At 49.1% G+C, this 15,870-nt stretch overlaps 1 protein-coding gene across 3 annotated transcripts in view; it reads left to right on the forward strand.

Annotated features, from left to right (window-relative positions):
• LOC133134023 (protocadherin beta-15-like) overlaps positions 1-3,006 on the forward strand; it is a 39,675-nt gene extending 36,669 nt beyond the window's left edge. For 2 of the 3 annotated variants that reach the window (XM_061250379.1, XM_061250381.1), the window contains one exon: positions 858-3,006. In XM_061250379.1, coding sequence (XP_061106363.1) covers positions 858-1,075 — 218 coding nt within the window. In that variant the 3' untranslated portion in view covers positions 1,076-3,006. The remainder of the gene's footprint in view (positions 1-857) is intronic. The other variant, XR_009709238.1, reaches the window with a different exon arrangement.
• The last annotated feature ends 12,864 nt before the right edge of the window (positions 3,007-15,870 follow it).

Consider the following 15,870-nt stretch of genomic DNA (forward strand, 5'->3'; position numbering starts at 1 on the left):
TCTCTGGGGTCTCTTTCAGTAGCCTAGCTTTGTGCCTCTTTCTCCCTGTTTCACTGCTGACTTCTTCAGGGTAGCTGATTGCTAGGTTACGCAAGCTCCGCCCACTATTCTGCTGTAGAAATGTATCCATTTCCAACTGTCAAAATGTCTGCTGCTCACTCACTCTAGCTGCAGGCTAACTGGATTAGCTATTTGACTAGCTACAAACTTATTAATTAGATAAAGAAACCTACCTATTTACTTTATCCAGGTTATTTTGTTCCTGTCTTTCCTCCTGTCTCCTTTTCATTCATTGGATGTCCTTTTATTGTGGTTTTCTCTGATTTGTTCCACTTCTCCTGTTGTTGCAGGTGACAGTTCTGTGGCCGTTGGGCTAGCTAGCTATGTTTTCTTTCTGTAATATTTTGCCCTCTTTTTTCAGTTTCATGCCAAGTTCCTTTTACTGTTAAATTTACTCAAGTTGTTCCTGAGCTTTTTATATTTGATTTGAGGTATTTCTTTTCATTATACGTAACTAAAAAACAATAAAACTTTATGAAAGTTTAGCAGATCATAATCATGAGCTCTCTCTTCAGGTTCTCTTCTCTAAATCTAAATGAGAGAGAGATTGGTAATCTCTCTCTCTCTCTCTCTCTCTCTCAATACAGTGGTAATCTCTCTCTCTCTCTCTCTCTCAGTACAGTGGTAATCTCTCTCCCTCTCTCTCTCTCTCTCTCTCTTTCTCTCTCAGTACAGTGGTAATGTCTTTCTCTCTCTCTCTCTCTCTCTCAGTACAGTGGTAATGTCTCTCTCTCTCAGTACAGTGGTAATCTCTCTCTCTCTCTCTCTCTCTCTCTCTCTCTCTCTCTCTCTCTCAGATGATGCTACAGCCTCTCTCGCCCATCAGTTCTCTCTGCAGAACGTTCCGGATTACCGCCAGAACGTCTACATCCCTGGCAGCACCGCCACTCTGACAGCCAATCAGCAGCAGCCCGCTCATCCGGCCCTCCCCCAGCCCCCCCCTCAGGCCGACGCCCCGAAACCAGTGCAGACCCCGGCCAGCAAGAAGAAGTCCTCCAAGAAGGACAAGAAGTAGGAAGGAGGAGGAAGAGGAGGAGGAGGGTTGTTTTCTGCTCCAAGTGGAGATGCTCTGAGTGTTTTTACATTTCAGCCTTGCAGTGAGTGTCAATGGCAGGATGAATATCCCCTGCACAGAGTTTAACCAGAGTTAATTTCAGGCTGTGTCCTGTAAAATAGGAATATAGCTAAATTAATATTTGAATAGTTTAATATTTTTATTGTTCATGTAGATGCTTCTTGTGGATTGATTGTATTTTTGCTTTATTTAGAGAGGATGAGTTTTGGCTTGCATGATCCATCCTTAACTACAAATTAGACAGCATCAAATGAAGCCAGTTTTCCAGTTGCCACTCTGAAGGAGACGGGCCCAACACCAGCCCCCCGCCCCAAAGACCTGATTTAGGTGGAGTTTTTGGTTATGGATGGTAACGGAGGGGCTGAACCGGGCTGGAGTCAGCACTGCTGGGTCAGAACCAGGATTTAAAAATATTATATTCATATTAACATTCAGTGAGTCACAGAAAACTGTATACTTGTAAACAATATTGTCTACCCACTGTCTACAAACACACACACATGCATGTGCACACATGTGCACACACACATATACACATCCAGAAAGCAGTATATCAGACCTCTGGACACTATTAGCTCCTGTAGATTGTCAGTGATTATTTGTGTCTGTTTTCTGAGTCATCATCTGGGCATCAACTGTCAAATCATAGCAGAGCAGAGACACTCATTTCAGCCCTGTGTAGAGATCCACCTGCTTCAGCCCTGTGTAGAGATCCCCCCTCTTCAGCCCTGTGTAGAGATCCACCTGCTTCAGCCCTGTGTAGAGATCCACCCTCTTCAGCCCTGTGTAGAGATCCACCTGCTTCAGCCCTGTGTAGAGATCCACCCTCTTCAGCCCTGTGTAGAGATCCACCTGCTTCAGCCCTGTGTAGAGATCCACCTGCTTCAGCCCTGTGTAGAGATCCACCCTCTTCAGCCCTGTGTAGAGATCCACCTGCTTCAGCCCTGTGTAGAGATCCACATGCTTCAGCCCTGTGTAGAGATCCACCTGCTTCAGCCCTGTGTAGAGATCCACATGCTTCAGCCCTGTGTAGAGATCCACCCTCTTCAGCCCTGTGTAGAGATCCACCCTCTTCAGCCCTGTGTAGAGATCCACCTGCTTCAGCCCTGTGTAGAGATCCACCTGCTTCAGCCCTGTGTAGAGATCCACCTGCTTCAGCCCTGTGTAGAGATCCACATGCTTCAGCCCTGTGTAGAGATCCACCCTCTTCAGCCCTGTGTAGAGATCCACCTGCTTCAGCCCTGTGTAGAGATCCACCTGCTTCAGCCCTGTGTAGAGATCCACCCTCTTCAGCCCTGTGTAGAGATCCACCTGCTTCAGCCCTGTGTAGAGATCCACCTGCTTCAGCCCTGTGTAGAGATCCACCTGCTTCAGCCCTGTGTAGAGATCCACCTGCTTCAGCCCTGTGTAGAGATCCACCTGCTTCAGCCCTGTGTAGAGATCCACCTGCTTCACCCCTGTGTAGAGATCCACCTGCTTCAGCCCTGTGTAGAGATCCACATGCTTCAGCCCTGTGTAGAGATCCACCTGCTTCAGCCCTGTGTAGAGATCCACCTGCTTCACCCGAGCTCTGAGCCACAGCCCTTCCACGAGGCTCACAGAATGTTTTACCAGCCGGCCTGTCAGAGAGACCACAGCACCATATGGCATGTGTTTTTCTGTTTTAACACCCAGGGTCAGGTTACAGGAAACAGACCTCCTGTAGATTTTATGTGTTTGTATTTTCTGTGCCATTTAAATGAATATATACATGCACTTATATATCTTTCACTTAATGTCAATCTTTCATTTTATATTATGTATGTATTTCAATTTTTTTTTATTTTCCACACTGACATTTCAAATAAAAGTTGAAATGGTTGTATCTGTTATTTTGGGTTGTGTTCTGTAAGTTTTCACAACAGTACAACACAAGTGGCATCATAATGCTACAAATGATCACTCACATTCCTGACTTTAATAACAGACCAGCATACACAGCTCTGAGCCAATCACATGGCCAGCTTTGTGAAGGTTCTGATGTCTCATTTGCCACTTCCACTACCTGATCACATGACTTTACTGCCTGATCACATGACTACCACTGCCTGATCACCTGGCTCCCCTTGCCTGATCACGTGACCTCTCCTACACCACCATATACAACAAGAACATCACTTTTTCGACAAGCTTTCACAGGAGCAGGTGCATTTAATTTCACCTAAACATACATGTTCTGTGCTGTAGGCTGGTGACTCCGAACTGCATTCCTTCTGTCAAATATAAAGCCATGCAGGTCTCTACTTCTGAAGGAAAGCAATAGAAACAATGGACATATAATACAGAGTTATCCACATGAAAGGGTTTCTCTGATGAAGCAGCAGTCAGATTTGAGTGAGGAAGAGGGTTCTGGTATGGTAATTACATTACATTACATTATTGGCATTTGGCAGACGCTCTTATCCAGAGCGACGTACAACAAAGTGCATACCCATAACCAGGGATAAGTGCGCTGAAAGACCCTAGAGGGAAGTACAATTTCAATTTCAATCTTTTTTTTTTTTTTTAACAAACAAACAAACAACAAAGCAAAAGAGACCAAACTTAACAATCCAAATACTGCTTACCTAGCCAACTAAACATACCGAAATACAAAGTAAATCACAAAGATAACAATTAAGGTTCACAGGGAGGTAGGGAGGGACGGGGAGAGGTGCTGCTTGAAGAGGTGCGTCTTCAGTTTGCGCTTGAAGGTGGGGAGAGATTCTACAGTTCTGACCTCAATGGGGAGTTCGTTCCACCACCGTGGAGCCAGAACAGACAGTAGTCGTGAGCGTGACGTGGAGGTTCGGAGAGGGGGAGGTGCCAAGCGGCCTGTGGAGGCTGAACGAAGAGGTCTGGCAGGGGTGTAGGGTCTGATGATTTTTTGTAGGTAAGCTGGGGAAGACCCTTTAACTGCTTGGAAGGCTAGCACCAATGTTTTGAATTTGATGCGAGCCATGACAGGCAGCCAGTGGAGGGAAGTAAGCAGGGGGGTGACGTGTGAGTATTTGGGAAGGTTGAAGACCAGATGAGCTGCTGCATTCTGGATGACTTGGAGGGGTCTGATGGCGGACGCTGGGAGGCCAGCCAAGAGGGAATTGCAGTAGTCCAGGCGGAACAGAACCATCGCTTGGACCAGGAGCTGGGTCGAGTAGGGGGTGAGAAAGGGACGGATTCTCCATATGTTGTATAGGAAGAATCTGCATGACCGGGTCACCGCCGCAATGTTCTCGGAAAGAGACAGTCTGCTGTCCATCACCACGCCAAGGTTCCTTGCACTGGGTGATGGCGTGAGTGTGGTATCCCGGAGGGAAATGGAGAGATCCAGATGGGGAGAGGTATTAGCAGGGATGAATATCATTTCAGTCTTACCTGGGTTGAGCTTTAGATGGTGGTTGTACATCCAGCTCTGGATGTCACTCAGGCAAGCAGAGATACGGGCAGAAACCTGTGTATCAGATGGTGGGGATGAGATGAAGAGTTGGGTATCATCCACATAGCAGTGGTAGGATAGCCCATGTGCAGTGATCACAGGGCCAAGGGAACGGTGGTGGTGTTACTTTAATGTGGGTTTAAAAGTTACTACAATGTAACAGTAAAATACCGAGATCAACAATGAAGTTCATATTCATTGTTATGGAGAAATATACAGGCAATGGCATCTCAACCATTAACTACACCATGAATGGTGTGTTGGTGCCATTCTCCCCACACTATACACAACACAGAAGACATATGAACAAATAAAAAACTACATAACACAATAATCATCACAGATTAGTCTGACCAGGACAGCAATGAGACCACTTTCCCCAACAGACTGGAGGGAAGACTCTGGAGCTGTCTGTGGAGCAGTTTGAGGTTGGTTTTCATTTGTGCTGAAGCTACATTACTTTCATGCTTAATTGTGATGTATGTTGTTTGTTCAAATTCAGACGAGTATAACATTTTATTTCATCCTGCTGATGTGAGGAAAACTGACTGCTTGTAAATTAAGGTAAACCTGGCTGTAATGGTGGTTCAGGTGAAAATGGCGTGCGCAATTTGCTTATAGTTTGCTTAACTAGAATTTGGGAAAGAACAGCGATGCTACCCTGGTGCACATAGCATAGGTAGAGACAGAGTGTGAGTTAGAGTAAGAGCAGTCAGATGCAAGTTGTGACAGAGAGAATTAAAAATGAATCTGGACAGGGGGTGTTTGGGGGTTTGAATGGAGACTGGCTGAGATAGAGACAGACAGGCTTGGAAAATAACAAACAGTTGGTCTCTGTGTTTAATGAACAGGAGCTTCACCATTTATATTTGTCTTTTCATAAATGGAGGTTAATGCAGGTAATGCACAACAAAGGCTTATCTGCTTTAGGTTTTGTGCCAATTAAATTCTGCTCTTAATTATTTAATTTGCAGAATGATATGTTAATTTATATTTGTACAATGTTGTATTATGTAGGTCAGTAGTTATCAGGACCAGGAGTAATGTTGTATCATATAGGTCAGTAGTTATCAGGAGCAGGAGTAATGTTGTATTATGTAGGTCAGTAGTAATCAAAGCAGGAGTAATGTTGTATTATGTAGGTCAGTAGTAATCAAAGCAGGAGTAATGTTGTATTATGTAGGTCAGTAGTAATAGGAGCAGGAGTAATGTTGTATTATGTAGGTCAGTAGTAATCAAAGCAGGAGTAATGTTGTATTATGTAGGTCAGTAGTAATGGGAGCAGGAGTAATGCTGTATTATGTAGGTCAGTAGTTATCAGGAGCAGGAGTAATGTTGTATAATGTAGGTCAGTAGTAATCACAGTGGGGTAATGTTGTATTATGTAGGTCAGTAGTTATCAGGAGCAGGAGTAATGTTGTATAATGTAGGTCAGTAGTAATCACAGCGGGGTAATGTTGTATTATGTAGGTCAGTAGTAATCACAGCGAGGTAATGTTGTATCATATAGGTCAGTAGTTATCAGGAGCAGGAGTAATGTTGTATAATGTAGGTCAGTAGTTATCAGCAGCGGGGTAATGTTGTATTATGTAGGTCAGTAGTAATCACAGCGGGGTAATGTTGTATTATGTAGGTCAGTAGTAGGGAACAGCGGGGTAATGTTGTATAATGTAGGTCAGTAGTAGGGAACAGCGGGGTAATGTTGTATAATGTAGGTCAGTAGTAGGGAACAGCGGGGTAATGTTGGATTATGTAGGTCAGTAGTTATCAGGAGCAGGGGTAATGTTGTATAATGTAGGTCAGTAGTAGGGAACAGGTGTAATGTTGACAGCACAATAAGCACACGCTCTGTGGCCAATCAACACAGAACTGAAAGATTCTTGCTCCCGTTCTCTTACAGCTGACAGTGCGTGGATCACATTTGCCATTGCACCTTCTGAACGTTAACCTGCAGACAACACTGCCCTCCAGTGGGCAGAATGACATACAGCATGTGATTCACATGTAGGCCAATGCTGTGTGGCCACCTTTCATTGACCAATGAAAGAGCCAGCTTCACTGATCAATCACAACCAGGAGGATTGTAATTACTATCTACTCATGATAATGTGTGTTTAGTGTGATTCCTATCTAATCACTAAGTGTGGATGATATTGAAGTGGGAAATATAGCCTAATAATATCTTAAAATAGTGTGTGAGAGTGGGTCAGTGTGTGTAGTGTGTGAGAGTGGGTCAGTGTGTGTAGTGTGTGAGAGTGGGTCAGTGTGTGTAGTGTGTGTAGTGTGTGAGAGTGGGTCAGTGTGTGTAGTGTGTGAGAGTGGGTCAGTGTGTGTAGTGTGTGAGAGTGGGTCAGTGTGTGTAGTGTGTGAGAGTGGGTCAGTGTGTGTAGTGTGTGTAGTGTGTGAGAGTGGGTCAGTGTGTGTAGTGTGTGAGAGTGGGTCAGTGTGTGTAGAGTGTGAGAGCGGGTCAGTGTGTGTGAGAGTGGGTCAGTGTGTGTAGTGTGTGAGAGTGGGTCAGTGTGTGTAGTGTGTGAGAGTGGGTCAGTGTGCGTGAGAGTGGGTCAGTGTGTGTAGTGTGTGAGAGTGGGTCAGTGTGTGTAGTGTGTGAGAGCGGGTCAGTGTGTGTAGTGTGTGAGAGTGGGTCAGTGTGTCATGTGTGAGAGCGGGTCAGTGTGTGTAGTGTGTGAGAGTGGGTCAGTGTGTGTAGTGTGTGAGAGTGGGTCAGTGTGTGTAGTGTGTGACAGTGGGTCAGTGTGTGTAGTGTGTGAGAGCGGGTCAGTGTGTGTAGTGTGTGAGAGTGGGTCAGTGTGTGTAGTGTGTGAGAGTGGGTCAGTGTCTGTAGTGTGTGAGAGTGGGTCAGTGTGTGTGAGAGTGGGTCAGTGTGCGTGAGTGTGTGTGAGAGTGGGTCAGTGTGTGTAGTGTGTGAGAGTGGGTCAGTGTGTGTAGTGTGTGAGAGCGGGTCAGTGTGTCATGTGTGAGAGCGGGTCAGTGTGTGTAGTGTGTGAGAGTGGGTCAGTGTGTGTAGTGTGTGAGAGTGGGTCAGTGTGTGTAGTGTGTGAGAGTGGGTCAGTGTGTGTAGTGTGTGAGAGTGGGTCAGTGTGTGTAGTGTGTGAGAGTGGGTCAGTGTGTGCAGTGTGTGAGAGTGGGTCAGTGTGTGTAGTGTGTGAGAGTGGGTCAGTGTGTGTAGTGTGTGAGAGTGGGTCAGTGTGTGTGAGAGTGGGTCAGTGTGTGTAGTGTGTGAGAGCGGGTCAGTGTGTCATGTGTGAGAGCGGGTCAGTGTGTGTAGTGTGTGAGAGTGGGTCAGTGTGTGTAGTGTGTGAGAGTGGGTCAGTGTGTGTAGTTCGTGAGAGTAGGTCAGTGTGTGTAGTGTGTGAGAGCGGGTCAGTGTGTGTAGTGTGTGAGAGTGGGTCAGTGTGTGTAGTGTGTGAGAGTGGGTCAGTGTGTGTAGTGTGTGAGAGTGGGTCAGTGTGTGTAGTGCGTGAGAGTGGGTCAGTGTGTGTAGTGTGTTTGAGTTGGTCAGTGTGTGTAGTGTGTGAGAGTGGGTCAGTGTGTGTAGTGTGTGAGAGTGGGTCAGTGTGTGTAGTGTGTGAGAGCGGGTCAGTGTGTCATGTGTGAGAGCGGGTCAGTGTGTGTAGTGTGTGAGAGTGGGTCAGTGTGTGTAGTGTGTGAGAGTGGGTCAGTGTGTCATGTGTGAGAGCGGGTCAGTGTGTGTAGTGTGTGAGAGCGGGTCAGTGTGCGTGAGAGTGGGTCAGTGTGTGTAGTGTGTGAGAGTGGGTCAGTGTGTGTAGTTCGTGAGAGTGGGTCAGTGTGTGTAGTGTGTGAGAGTGGGTCAGTGTGTGTAGTGTGTGAGAGTGGGTCAGTGTGTGTAGTGCGTGAGAGTGGGTCAGTGTGTGTAGTGTGTTTGAGTGGGTCAGTGTGTGTAGTGTGTGAGAGTGGGTCAGTGTGTGTAGTGTGTGAGAGTGGGTCAGTGTGTGTAGTGTGTGAGAGTGGGTCAGTGTGTGTAGTTCGTGAGAGCGGGTCAGTGTGTGTAGTGTGTGAGAGCGGGTCAGTGTGTGTAGTGTGTGAGAGTGGGTCAGTGTGTGTAGTGTGTGAGAGTGGGTCAGTGTGTGTAGTGTGTGAGAGTGGGTCAGTGTGTGTAGTGCGTTAGAGTGGGTCAGTGTGTGTAGTGTGCTTGAGTGGGTCAGTGTGTGTAGTATGTGAGAGTGGGTCAGTGTGTGTAGTGTGTGAGAGTGGGTCAGTGTGTGTAGAGTGTGAGAGTGGGTCAGTGTGTGTAGTGTGTGAGAGTGGGTCAGTGTGTGTAGTGTGTGAGAGTGGGTCAGTGTGTGTAGTGTGTGAGAGTGGGTCAGTGTGTGTAGTGTAGTGCGTGAGAGTGGGTCAGTGTGTGTAGTGTGTGAGAGTGGGTCAGTGTGTGTAGTATGTGAGAGTGGGTCAGTGTGTGTAGTGTGTGAGAGTGGGTCAGTGTGTGTAGTGTGTGAGAGTGGGTCAGTGTGTGTAGTGTGTGAGAGCGGGTCAGTGTGTGTAGTGTGTGAGAGTGGGTCAGTGTGTGTAGTGTGTGAGAGTGGGTCAGTGTGTGTAGTGTGTGAGAGTGGGTCAGTGTGTCATGTGTGAGAGTGGGTCAGTGTGTGTAATGTGTGAGAGTGGGTCAGTGTGTCATGTGTGAGAGCGGGTCAGTGTCTGTAGTGTGTGAGAGTGGGTCAGTGTGTGTGAGAGTGGGTCAGTGTGTGTAGTGTGTGAGAGTGGGTCAGTGTGTGTAGTGTGTGAGAGTGGGTCAGTGTGTGTAGTGTGTGAGAGTGGGTCAGTGTGTCATGTGTGAGAGTGGGTCAGTGTGTGTAATGTGTGAGAGTGGGTCAGTGTGTCATGTGTGAGAGCGGGTCAGTGTCTGTAGTGTGTGAGAGTGGGTCAGTGTGTGTGAGAGTGGGTCAGTGTGCGTGAGTGTGTGTGAGAGTGGGTCAGTGTGTCATGTGTGAGAGCGGGTCAGTGTGTGTAGTGTGTGAGAGTGGGTCAGTGTGTGTAGTGTGTGAGAGTGGGTCAGTGTGTGTAGTGTGTGAGAGTGGGTCAGTGTGTGTAGTGTGTGAGAGTGGGTCAGTGTGTGTAGTTCGTGAGAGTAGGTCAGTGTGTGTAGTGTGTGAGAGCGGGTCAGTGTGTGTAGTGTGTGAGAGTGGGTCAGTGTGTGTAGTGTGTGAGAGCGGGTCAGTGTGTGTAGTGTGTGAGAGTGGGTCAGTGTGTGTTGTGTGTAAGAGTGGGTCAGTGTGTGTTGTGTGTAAGAGTGGGTCAGTGTGTGTAGTATGTGAGAGTGGGTCAGTGTGTGTAGTGTGTGAGAGTGGGTCAGTGTGTGTAGTGTGTGAGAGTGGGTCAGTGTGTGTAGTGTGTGAGAGTGGGTCAGTGTGTGTAGTGTGTGAGAGTGGGTCATTGTGTGTAGTGTGTGAGAGTGGGTCAGTGTGTGTGAGAGTGGGTCAGTGTGTGTAGTGCGTGAGAGTGGGTCAGTGTGTGTAGTGCGTGAGAGTGGGTCAGTGTGTGTAGTGTGTTTGAGTTGGTCAGTGTGTGTAGTGTGTGAGAGTGGGTCAGTGTCTGTAGTGTGTGAGAGTGGGTCAGTGTGTGTGAGAGTGGGTCAGTGTGTGTAGTGTGGGTGAGTGGGTCAGTGTGCGTGAGAGTGGGTCAGTGTGTGTTGTGTGTGAGAGTGGGTCAGTGTGTGTTGTGTGTAAGAGTGGGTCAGTGTGTGTAGTATGTGAGAGTGGGTCAGTGTGTGTAGTGTGTGAGAGTGGGTCAGTGTGTGTAGTGTGTGAGAGTGGGTCAGTGTGTGTAGTGTGTGAGAGTGGGTCAGTGTGTGTAGTGTGTGAGAGTGGGTCATTGTGTGTAGTGTGTGAGAGTGGGTCAGTGTGTGTGAGAGTGGGTCAGTGTGTGTAGTGCGTGAGAGTGGGTCAGTGTGTGTAGTGTGTGAGAGTGGGTCAGTGTGTGTAGTGTGTGAGAGTGGGTCAGTGTGCGTGAGAGTGGGTCAGTGTGTGTAGTGTGTGAGAGTGGGTCAGTGTGTGTAGTGTGTGAGAGTGGGTCAGTGTGTCATGTGTGAGAGTGGGTCAGTGTGTGTAGTGTGTGAGAGTGGGTCAGTGTGTGTAGTGTGTGTGAGAGTGGGTCAGTGTGTGTAGTGTGTGAGAGTGGGTCAGTGTGTGTAGTGTGTGAGAGTGGGTCAGTGTGTGTAGTGTGTGAGAGTGGGTCAGTGTGTGTAGTGTGTGAGAGTGGGTCAGTGTGTGTAGAGTGTGAGAGCGGGTCAGTGTGTGTGAGAGTGGGTCAGTGTGTGTAGTATGTGAGAGTGGGTCAGTGTGTGTGAGAGTGTGTGAGAGTGGGTCAGTGTGTGTAGTGTGTGAGAGTGGGTCAGTGTGTCATGTGTGAGAGTGGGTCAGTGTGTGTAGTGTGTGAGAGTGGGTCAGTGTGTGTAGTGTGTGAGAGTGGGTCAGTGTGTGTAGTGTGTGAGAGTGGGTCAGTGTGTGTAGAGTGTGAGAGCGGGTCAGTGTGTGTGAGAGTGGGTCAGTGTGTGTAGTGTGTGAGAGTGGGTCAGTGTGTGTAGTGTGTGAGAGTGGGTCAGTGTGCGTGAGAGTGGGTCAGTGTGTGTAGTGTGTGAGAGTGGGTCAGTGTGTGTAGTGTGTGAGAGCGGGTCAGTGTGTGTAGTGTGTGAGAGTGGGTCAGTGTGTCATGTGTGAGAGCGGGTCAGTGTGTGTAGTGTGTGAGAGTGGGTCAGTGTGTGTAGTGTGTGAGAGTGGGTCAGTGTGTGTAGTGTGTGACAGTGGGTCAGTGTGTGTAGTGTGTGAGAGCGGGTCAGTGTGTGTAGTGTGTGAGAGTGGGTCAGTGTGTGTAGTGTGTGAGAGTGGGTCAGTGTCTGTAGTGTGTGAGAGTGGGTCAGTGTGTGTGAGAGTGGGTCAGTGTGCGTGAGTGTGTGTGAGAGTGGGTCAGTGTGTGTAGTGTGTGAGAGTGGGTCAGTGTGTGTAGTGTGTGAGAGCGGGTCAGTGTGTGTAGTGTGTGAGAGTGGGTCAGTGTGTGTAGTGCGTTAGAGTGGGTCAGTGTGTGTAGTGTGCTTGAGTGGGTCAGTGTGTGTAGTATGTGAGAGTGGGTCAGTGTGTGTAGTGTGTGAGAGTGGGTCAGTGTGTGTAGAGTGTGAGAGTGGGTCAGTGTGTGTAGTGTGTGAGAGTGGGTCAGTGTGTGTAGTGTGTGAGAGTGGGTCAGTGTGTGTAGTGTGTGAGAGTGGGTCAGTGTGTGTAGTGTAGTGCGTGAGAGTGGGTCAGTGTGTGTAGTGTGTGAGAGTGGGTCAGTGTGTGTAGTATGTGAGAGTGGGTCAGTGTGTGTAGTGTGTGAGAGTGGGTCAGTGTGTGTAGTGTGTGAGAGTGGGTCAGTGTGTGTAGTGTGTGAGAGTGGGTCAGTGTGTGTAGTGTGTGAGAGTGGGTCAGTGTGTGTCATGTGTGAGAGCGGGTCAGTGTGTGTAGTGTGTGAGAGTGGGTCAGTGTGTGTAGTGTGTGAGAGTGGGTCAGTGTGTGTCATGTGTGAGAGCGGGTCAGTGTGTGTAGTGTGTGAGAGTGGGTCAGTGTGTGTAGTGTGTGAGAGCGGGTCAGTGTGTGTGAGAGTGGGTCAGTGTGTCATGTGTGAGAGTGGGTCAGTGTGTGTAGTGTGTGAGAGTGGGTCAGTGTGTGTAGTGTGTGAGAGTGGGTCAGTGTGTGTAGTGTGTGAGAGCGGGTCAGTGTGTGTAGTGTGTGAGAGTGGGTCAGTGTGTGTAGTGTGTGAGAGTGGGTCAGTGTGTGTAGTGTGTGAGAGTGGGTCAGTGTGTCATGTGTGAGAGTGGGTCAGTGTGTGTAATGTGTGAGAGTGGGTCAGTGTGTCATGTGTGAGAGCGGGTCAGTGTCTGTAGTGTGTGAGAGTGGGTCAGTGTGTGTGAGAGTGGGTCAGTGTGTGTAGTGTGTGAGAGTGGGTCAGTGTGTGTAGTGTGTGAGAGTGGGTCAGTGTGTGTAGTGTGTGAGAGTGGGTCAGTGTGTGTAGTGTGTGAGAGTGGGTCAGTGTGTCATGTGTGAGAGTGGGTCAGTGTGTGTAATGTGTGAGAGTGGGTCAGTGTGTCATGTGTGAGAGCGGGTCAGTGTCTGTAGTGTGTGAGAGTGGGTCAGTGTGTGTGAGAGTGGGTCAGTGTGCGTGAGTGTGTGTGAGAGTGGGTCAGTGTGTCATGTGTGAGAGCGGGTCAGTGTGTGTAGTGTGTGAGAGTGGGTCAGTGTGTGTAGTGTGTGAGAGTGGGTCAGTGTGTGTAGTGTGTGAGAGTGGGTCAGTGTGTGTAGTGTGTGAGAGTGGGTCAGTGTGTGTAGTTCGTGAGAGTAGGTCAGTGTGTGTAGTGTGTGAGAGCGGGTCAGTGTGTGTAGTGTGTGAGAGTGGGTCAGTGTGTGTAGTGTGTGAGAGCGGGTCAGTGTGTGTAGTGTGTGAGAGTGGGTCAGTGTGTGTTGTGTGTAAGAGTGGGTCAGTGTGTGTTGTGTGTAAGAGTGGGTCAGTGTGTGTAGTATGTGAGAGTGGGTCAGTGTGTGTAGTGTGTGAGAGTGGGTCAGTGTGTGTAGTGTGTGAGAGTGGGTCAGTGTGTGTAGTGTGTGAGAGTGGGTCAGTGTGTGTAGTGTGTGAGAGTGGGTCATTGTGTGTAGTGTGTGAGAGTGGGTCAGTGTGTGTGAGAGTGGGTCAGTGTGTGTAGTGCGTGAGAGTGGGTCAGTGTGTGTAGTGCGTGAGAGTGGGTCAGTGTGTGTAGTGTGTTTGAGTTGGTCAGTGTGTGTAGTGTGTGAGAGTGGGTCAGTGTCTGTAGTGTGTGAGAGTGGGTCAGTGTGTGTAGTGTGGGTGAGTGGGTCAGTGTGCGTGAGAGTGGGTCAGTGTGTGTTGTGTGTGAGAGTGGGTCAGTGTGTGTTGTGTGTAAGAGTGGGTCAGTGTGTGTAGTATGTGAGAGTGGGTCAGTGTGTGTAGTGTGTGAGAGTGGGTCAGTGTGTGTAGTGTGTGAGAGTGGGTCAGTGTGTGTAGTGTGTGAGAGTGGGTCAGTGTGTCATGTGTGAGAGTGGGTCAGTGTGTGTAGTGCGTGAGAGTGGGTCAGTGTGTGTAGTGTGTGAGAGTGGGTCAGTGTGTGTAGTGTGTGAGAGTGGGTCAGTGTGTGTAGTGTGTGAGAGTGGGTCATTGTGTGTAGTGTGTGAGAGTGGGTCAGTGTGTGTGAGAGTGGGTCAGTGTGTGTAGTGCGTGAGAGTGGGTCAGTGTGTGTAGTGTGTGAGAGTGGGTCAGTGTGTGTAGTGTGTGAGAGTGGGTCAGTGTGCGTGAGAGTGGGTCAGTGTGTGTAGTGTGTGAGAGTGGGTCAGTGTGTGTAGTGTGTGAGAGTGGGTCAGTGTGTCATGTGTGAGAGTGGGTCAGTGTGTGTAGTGTGTGAGAGTGGGTCAGTGTGTGTAGTGTGTGTGAGAGTGGGTCAGTGTGTGTAGTGTGTGAGAGTGGGTCAGTGTGTGTAGTGTGTGAGAGTGGGTCAGTGTGTGTAGTGTGTGAGAGTGGGTCAGTGTGTGTAGTGTGTGAGAGTGGGTCAGTGTGTGTAGAGTGTGAGAGCGGGTCAGTGTGTGTGAGAGTGGGTCAGTGTGTGTAGTATGTGAGAGTGGGTCAGTGTGTGTGAGAGTGTGTGAGAGTGGGTCAGTGTGTGTAGTGTGTGAGAGTGGGTCAGTGTGTCATGTGTGAGAGTGGGTCAGTGTGTGTAGTGTGTGAGAGTGGGTCAGTGTGTGTAGTGTGTGAGAGTGGGTCAGTGTGTGTAGTGTGTGAGAGTGGGTCAGTGTGTGTAGAGTGTGAGAGCGGGTCAGTGTGTGTGAGAGTGGGTCAGTGTGTGTAGTGTGTGAGAGTGGGTCAGTGTGTGTAGTGTGTGAGAGTGGGTCAGTGTGCGTGAGAGTGGGTCAGTGTGTGTAGTGTGTGAGAGTGGGTCAGTGTGTGTAGTGTGTGAGAGCGGGTCAGTGTGTGTAGTGTGTGAGAGTGGGTCAGTGTGTCATGTGTGAGAGCGGGTCAGTGTGTGTAGTGTGTGAGAGTGGGTCAGTGTGTGTAGTGTGTGAGAGTGGGTCAGTGTGTGTAGTGTGTGACAGTGGGTCAGTGTGTGTAGTGTGTGAGAGCGGGTCAGTGTGTGTAGTGTGTGAGAGTGGGTCAGTGTGTGTAGTGTGTGAGAGTGGGTCAGTGTCTGTAGTGTGTGAGAGTGGGTCAGTGTGTGTGAGAGTGGGTCAGTGTGCGTGAGTGTGTGTGAGAGTGGGTCAGTGTGTGTAGTGTGTGAGAGTGGGTCAGTGTGTGTAGTGTGTGAGAGCGGGTCAGTGTGTCATGTGTGAGAGCGGGTCAGTGTGTGTAGTGTGTGAGAGTGGGTCAGTGTGTGTAGTGTGTGAGAGTGGGTCAGTGTGTGTAGTGTGTGAGAGTGGGTCAGTGTGTGTAGTGTGTGAGAGTGGGTCAGTGTGTGTAGTGTGTGAGAGTGGGTCAGTGTGTGCAGTGTGTGAGAGTGGGTCAGTGTGTGTAGTGTGTGAGAGTGGGTCAGTGTGTGTAGTGTGTGAGAGTGGGTCAGTGTGTGTGAGAGTGGGTCAGTGTGTGTAGTGTGTGAGAGCGGGTCAGTGTGTCATGTGTGAGAGCGGGTCAGTGTGTGTAGTGTGTGAGAGTGGGTCAGTGTGTGTAGTGTGTGAGAGTGGGTCAGTGTGTGTAGTTCGTGAGAGTAGGTCAGTGTGTGTAGTGTGTGAGAGCGGGTCAGTGTGTGTAGTGTGTGAGAGTGGGTCAGTGTGTGTAGTGTGTGAGAGTGGGTCAGTGTGTGTAGTGTGTGAGAGTGGGTCAGTGTGTGTAGTGCGTGAGAGTGGGTCAGTGTGTGTAGTGTGTTTGAGTTGGTCAGTGTGTGTAGTGTGTGAGAGTGGGTCAGTGTGTGTAGTGTGTGAGAGTGGGTCAGTGTGTGTAGTGTGTGAGAGTGGGTCAGTGTGTGTAGTGTGTGAGAGCGGGTCAGTGTGTCATGTGTGAGAGTGGGTCAGTGTGTGTAGTGTGTGAGAGTGGGTCAGTGTGTGTAGTGTGTGAGAGTGGGTCAGTGTGTCATGTGTGAGAGCGGGTCAGTGTGTGTAGTGTGTGAGACCGGGTCAGTGTGCGTGAGAGTGGGTCAGTGTGTGTAGTGTGTGAGAGTGGGTCAGTGTGTGTAGTTCGTGAGAGTGGGTCAGTGTGTGTAGTGTGTGAGAGTGGGTCAGTGTGTGTAGTGTGTGAGAGTGGGTCAGTGTGTGTAGTGCGTGAGAGTGGGTCAGTGTGTGTAGTGTGT

The sequence above is a fragment of the Conger conger genome, chromosome 7, assembly GCF_963514075.1.
Source record: "Conger conger chromosome 7, fConCon1.1, whole genome shotgun sequence".
In the NCBI taxonomy this organism is placed as follows: domain Eukaryota; kingdom Metazoa; phylum Chordata; class Actinopteri; order Anguilliformes; family Congridae; genus Conger; species Conger conger.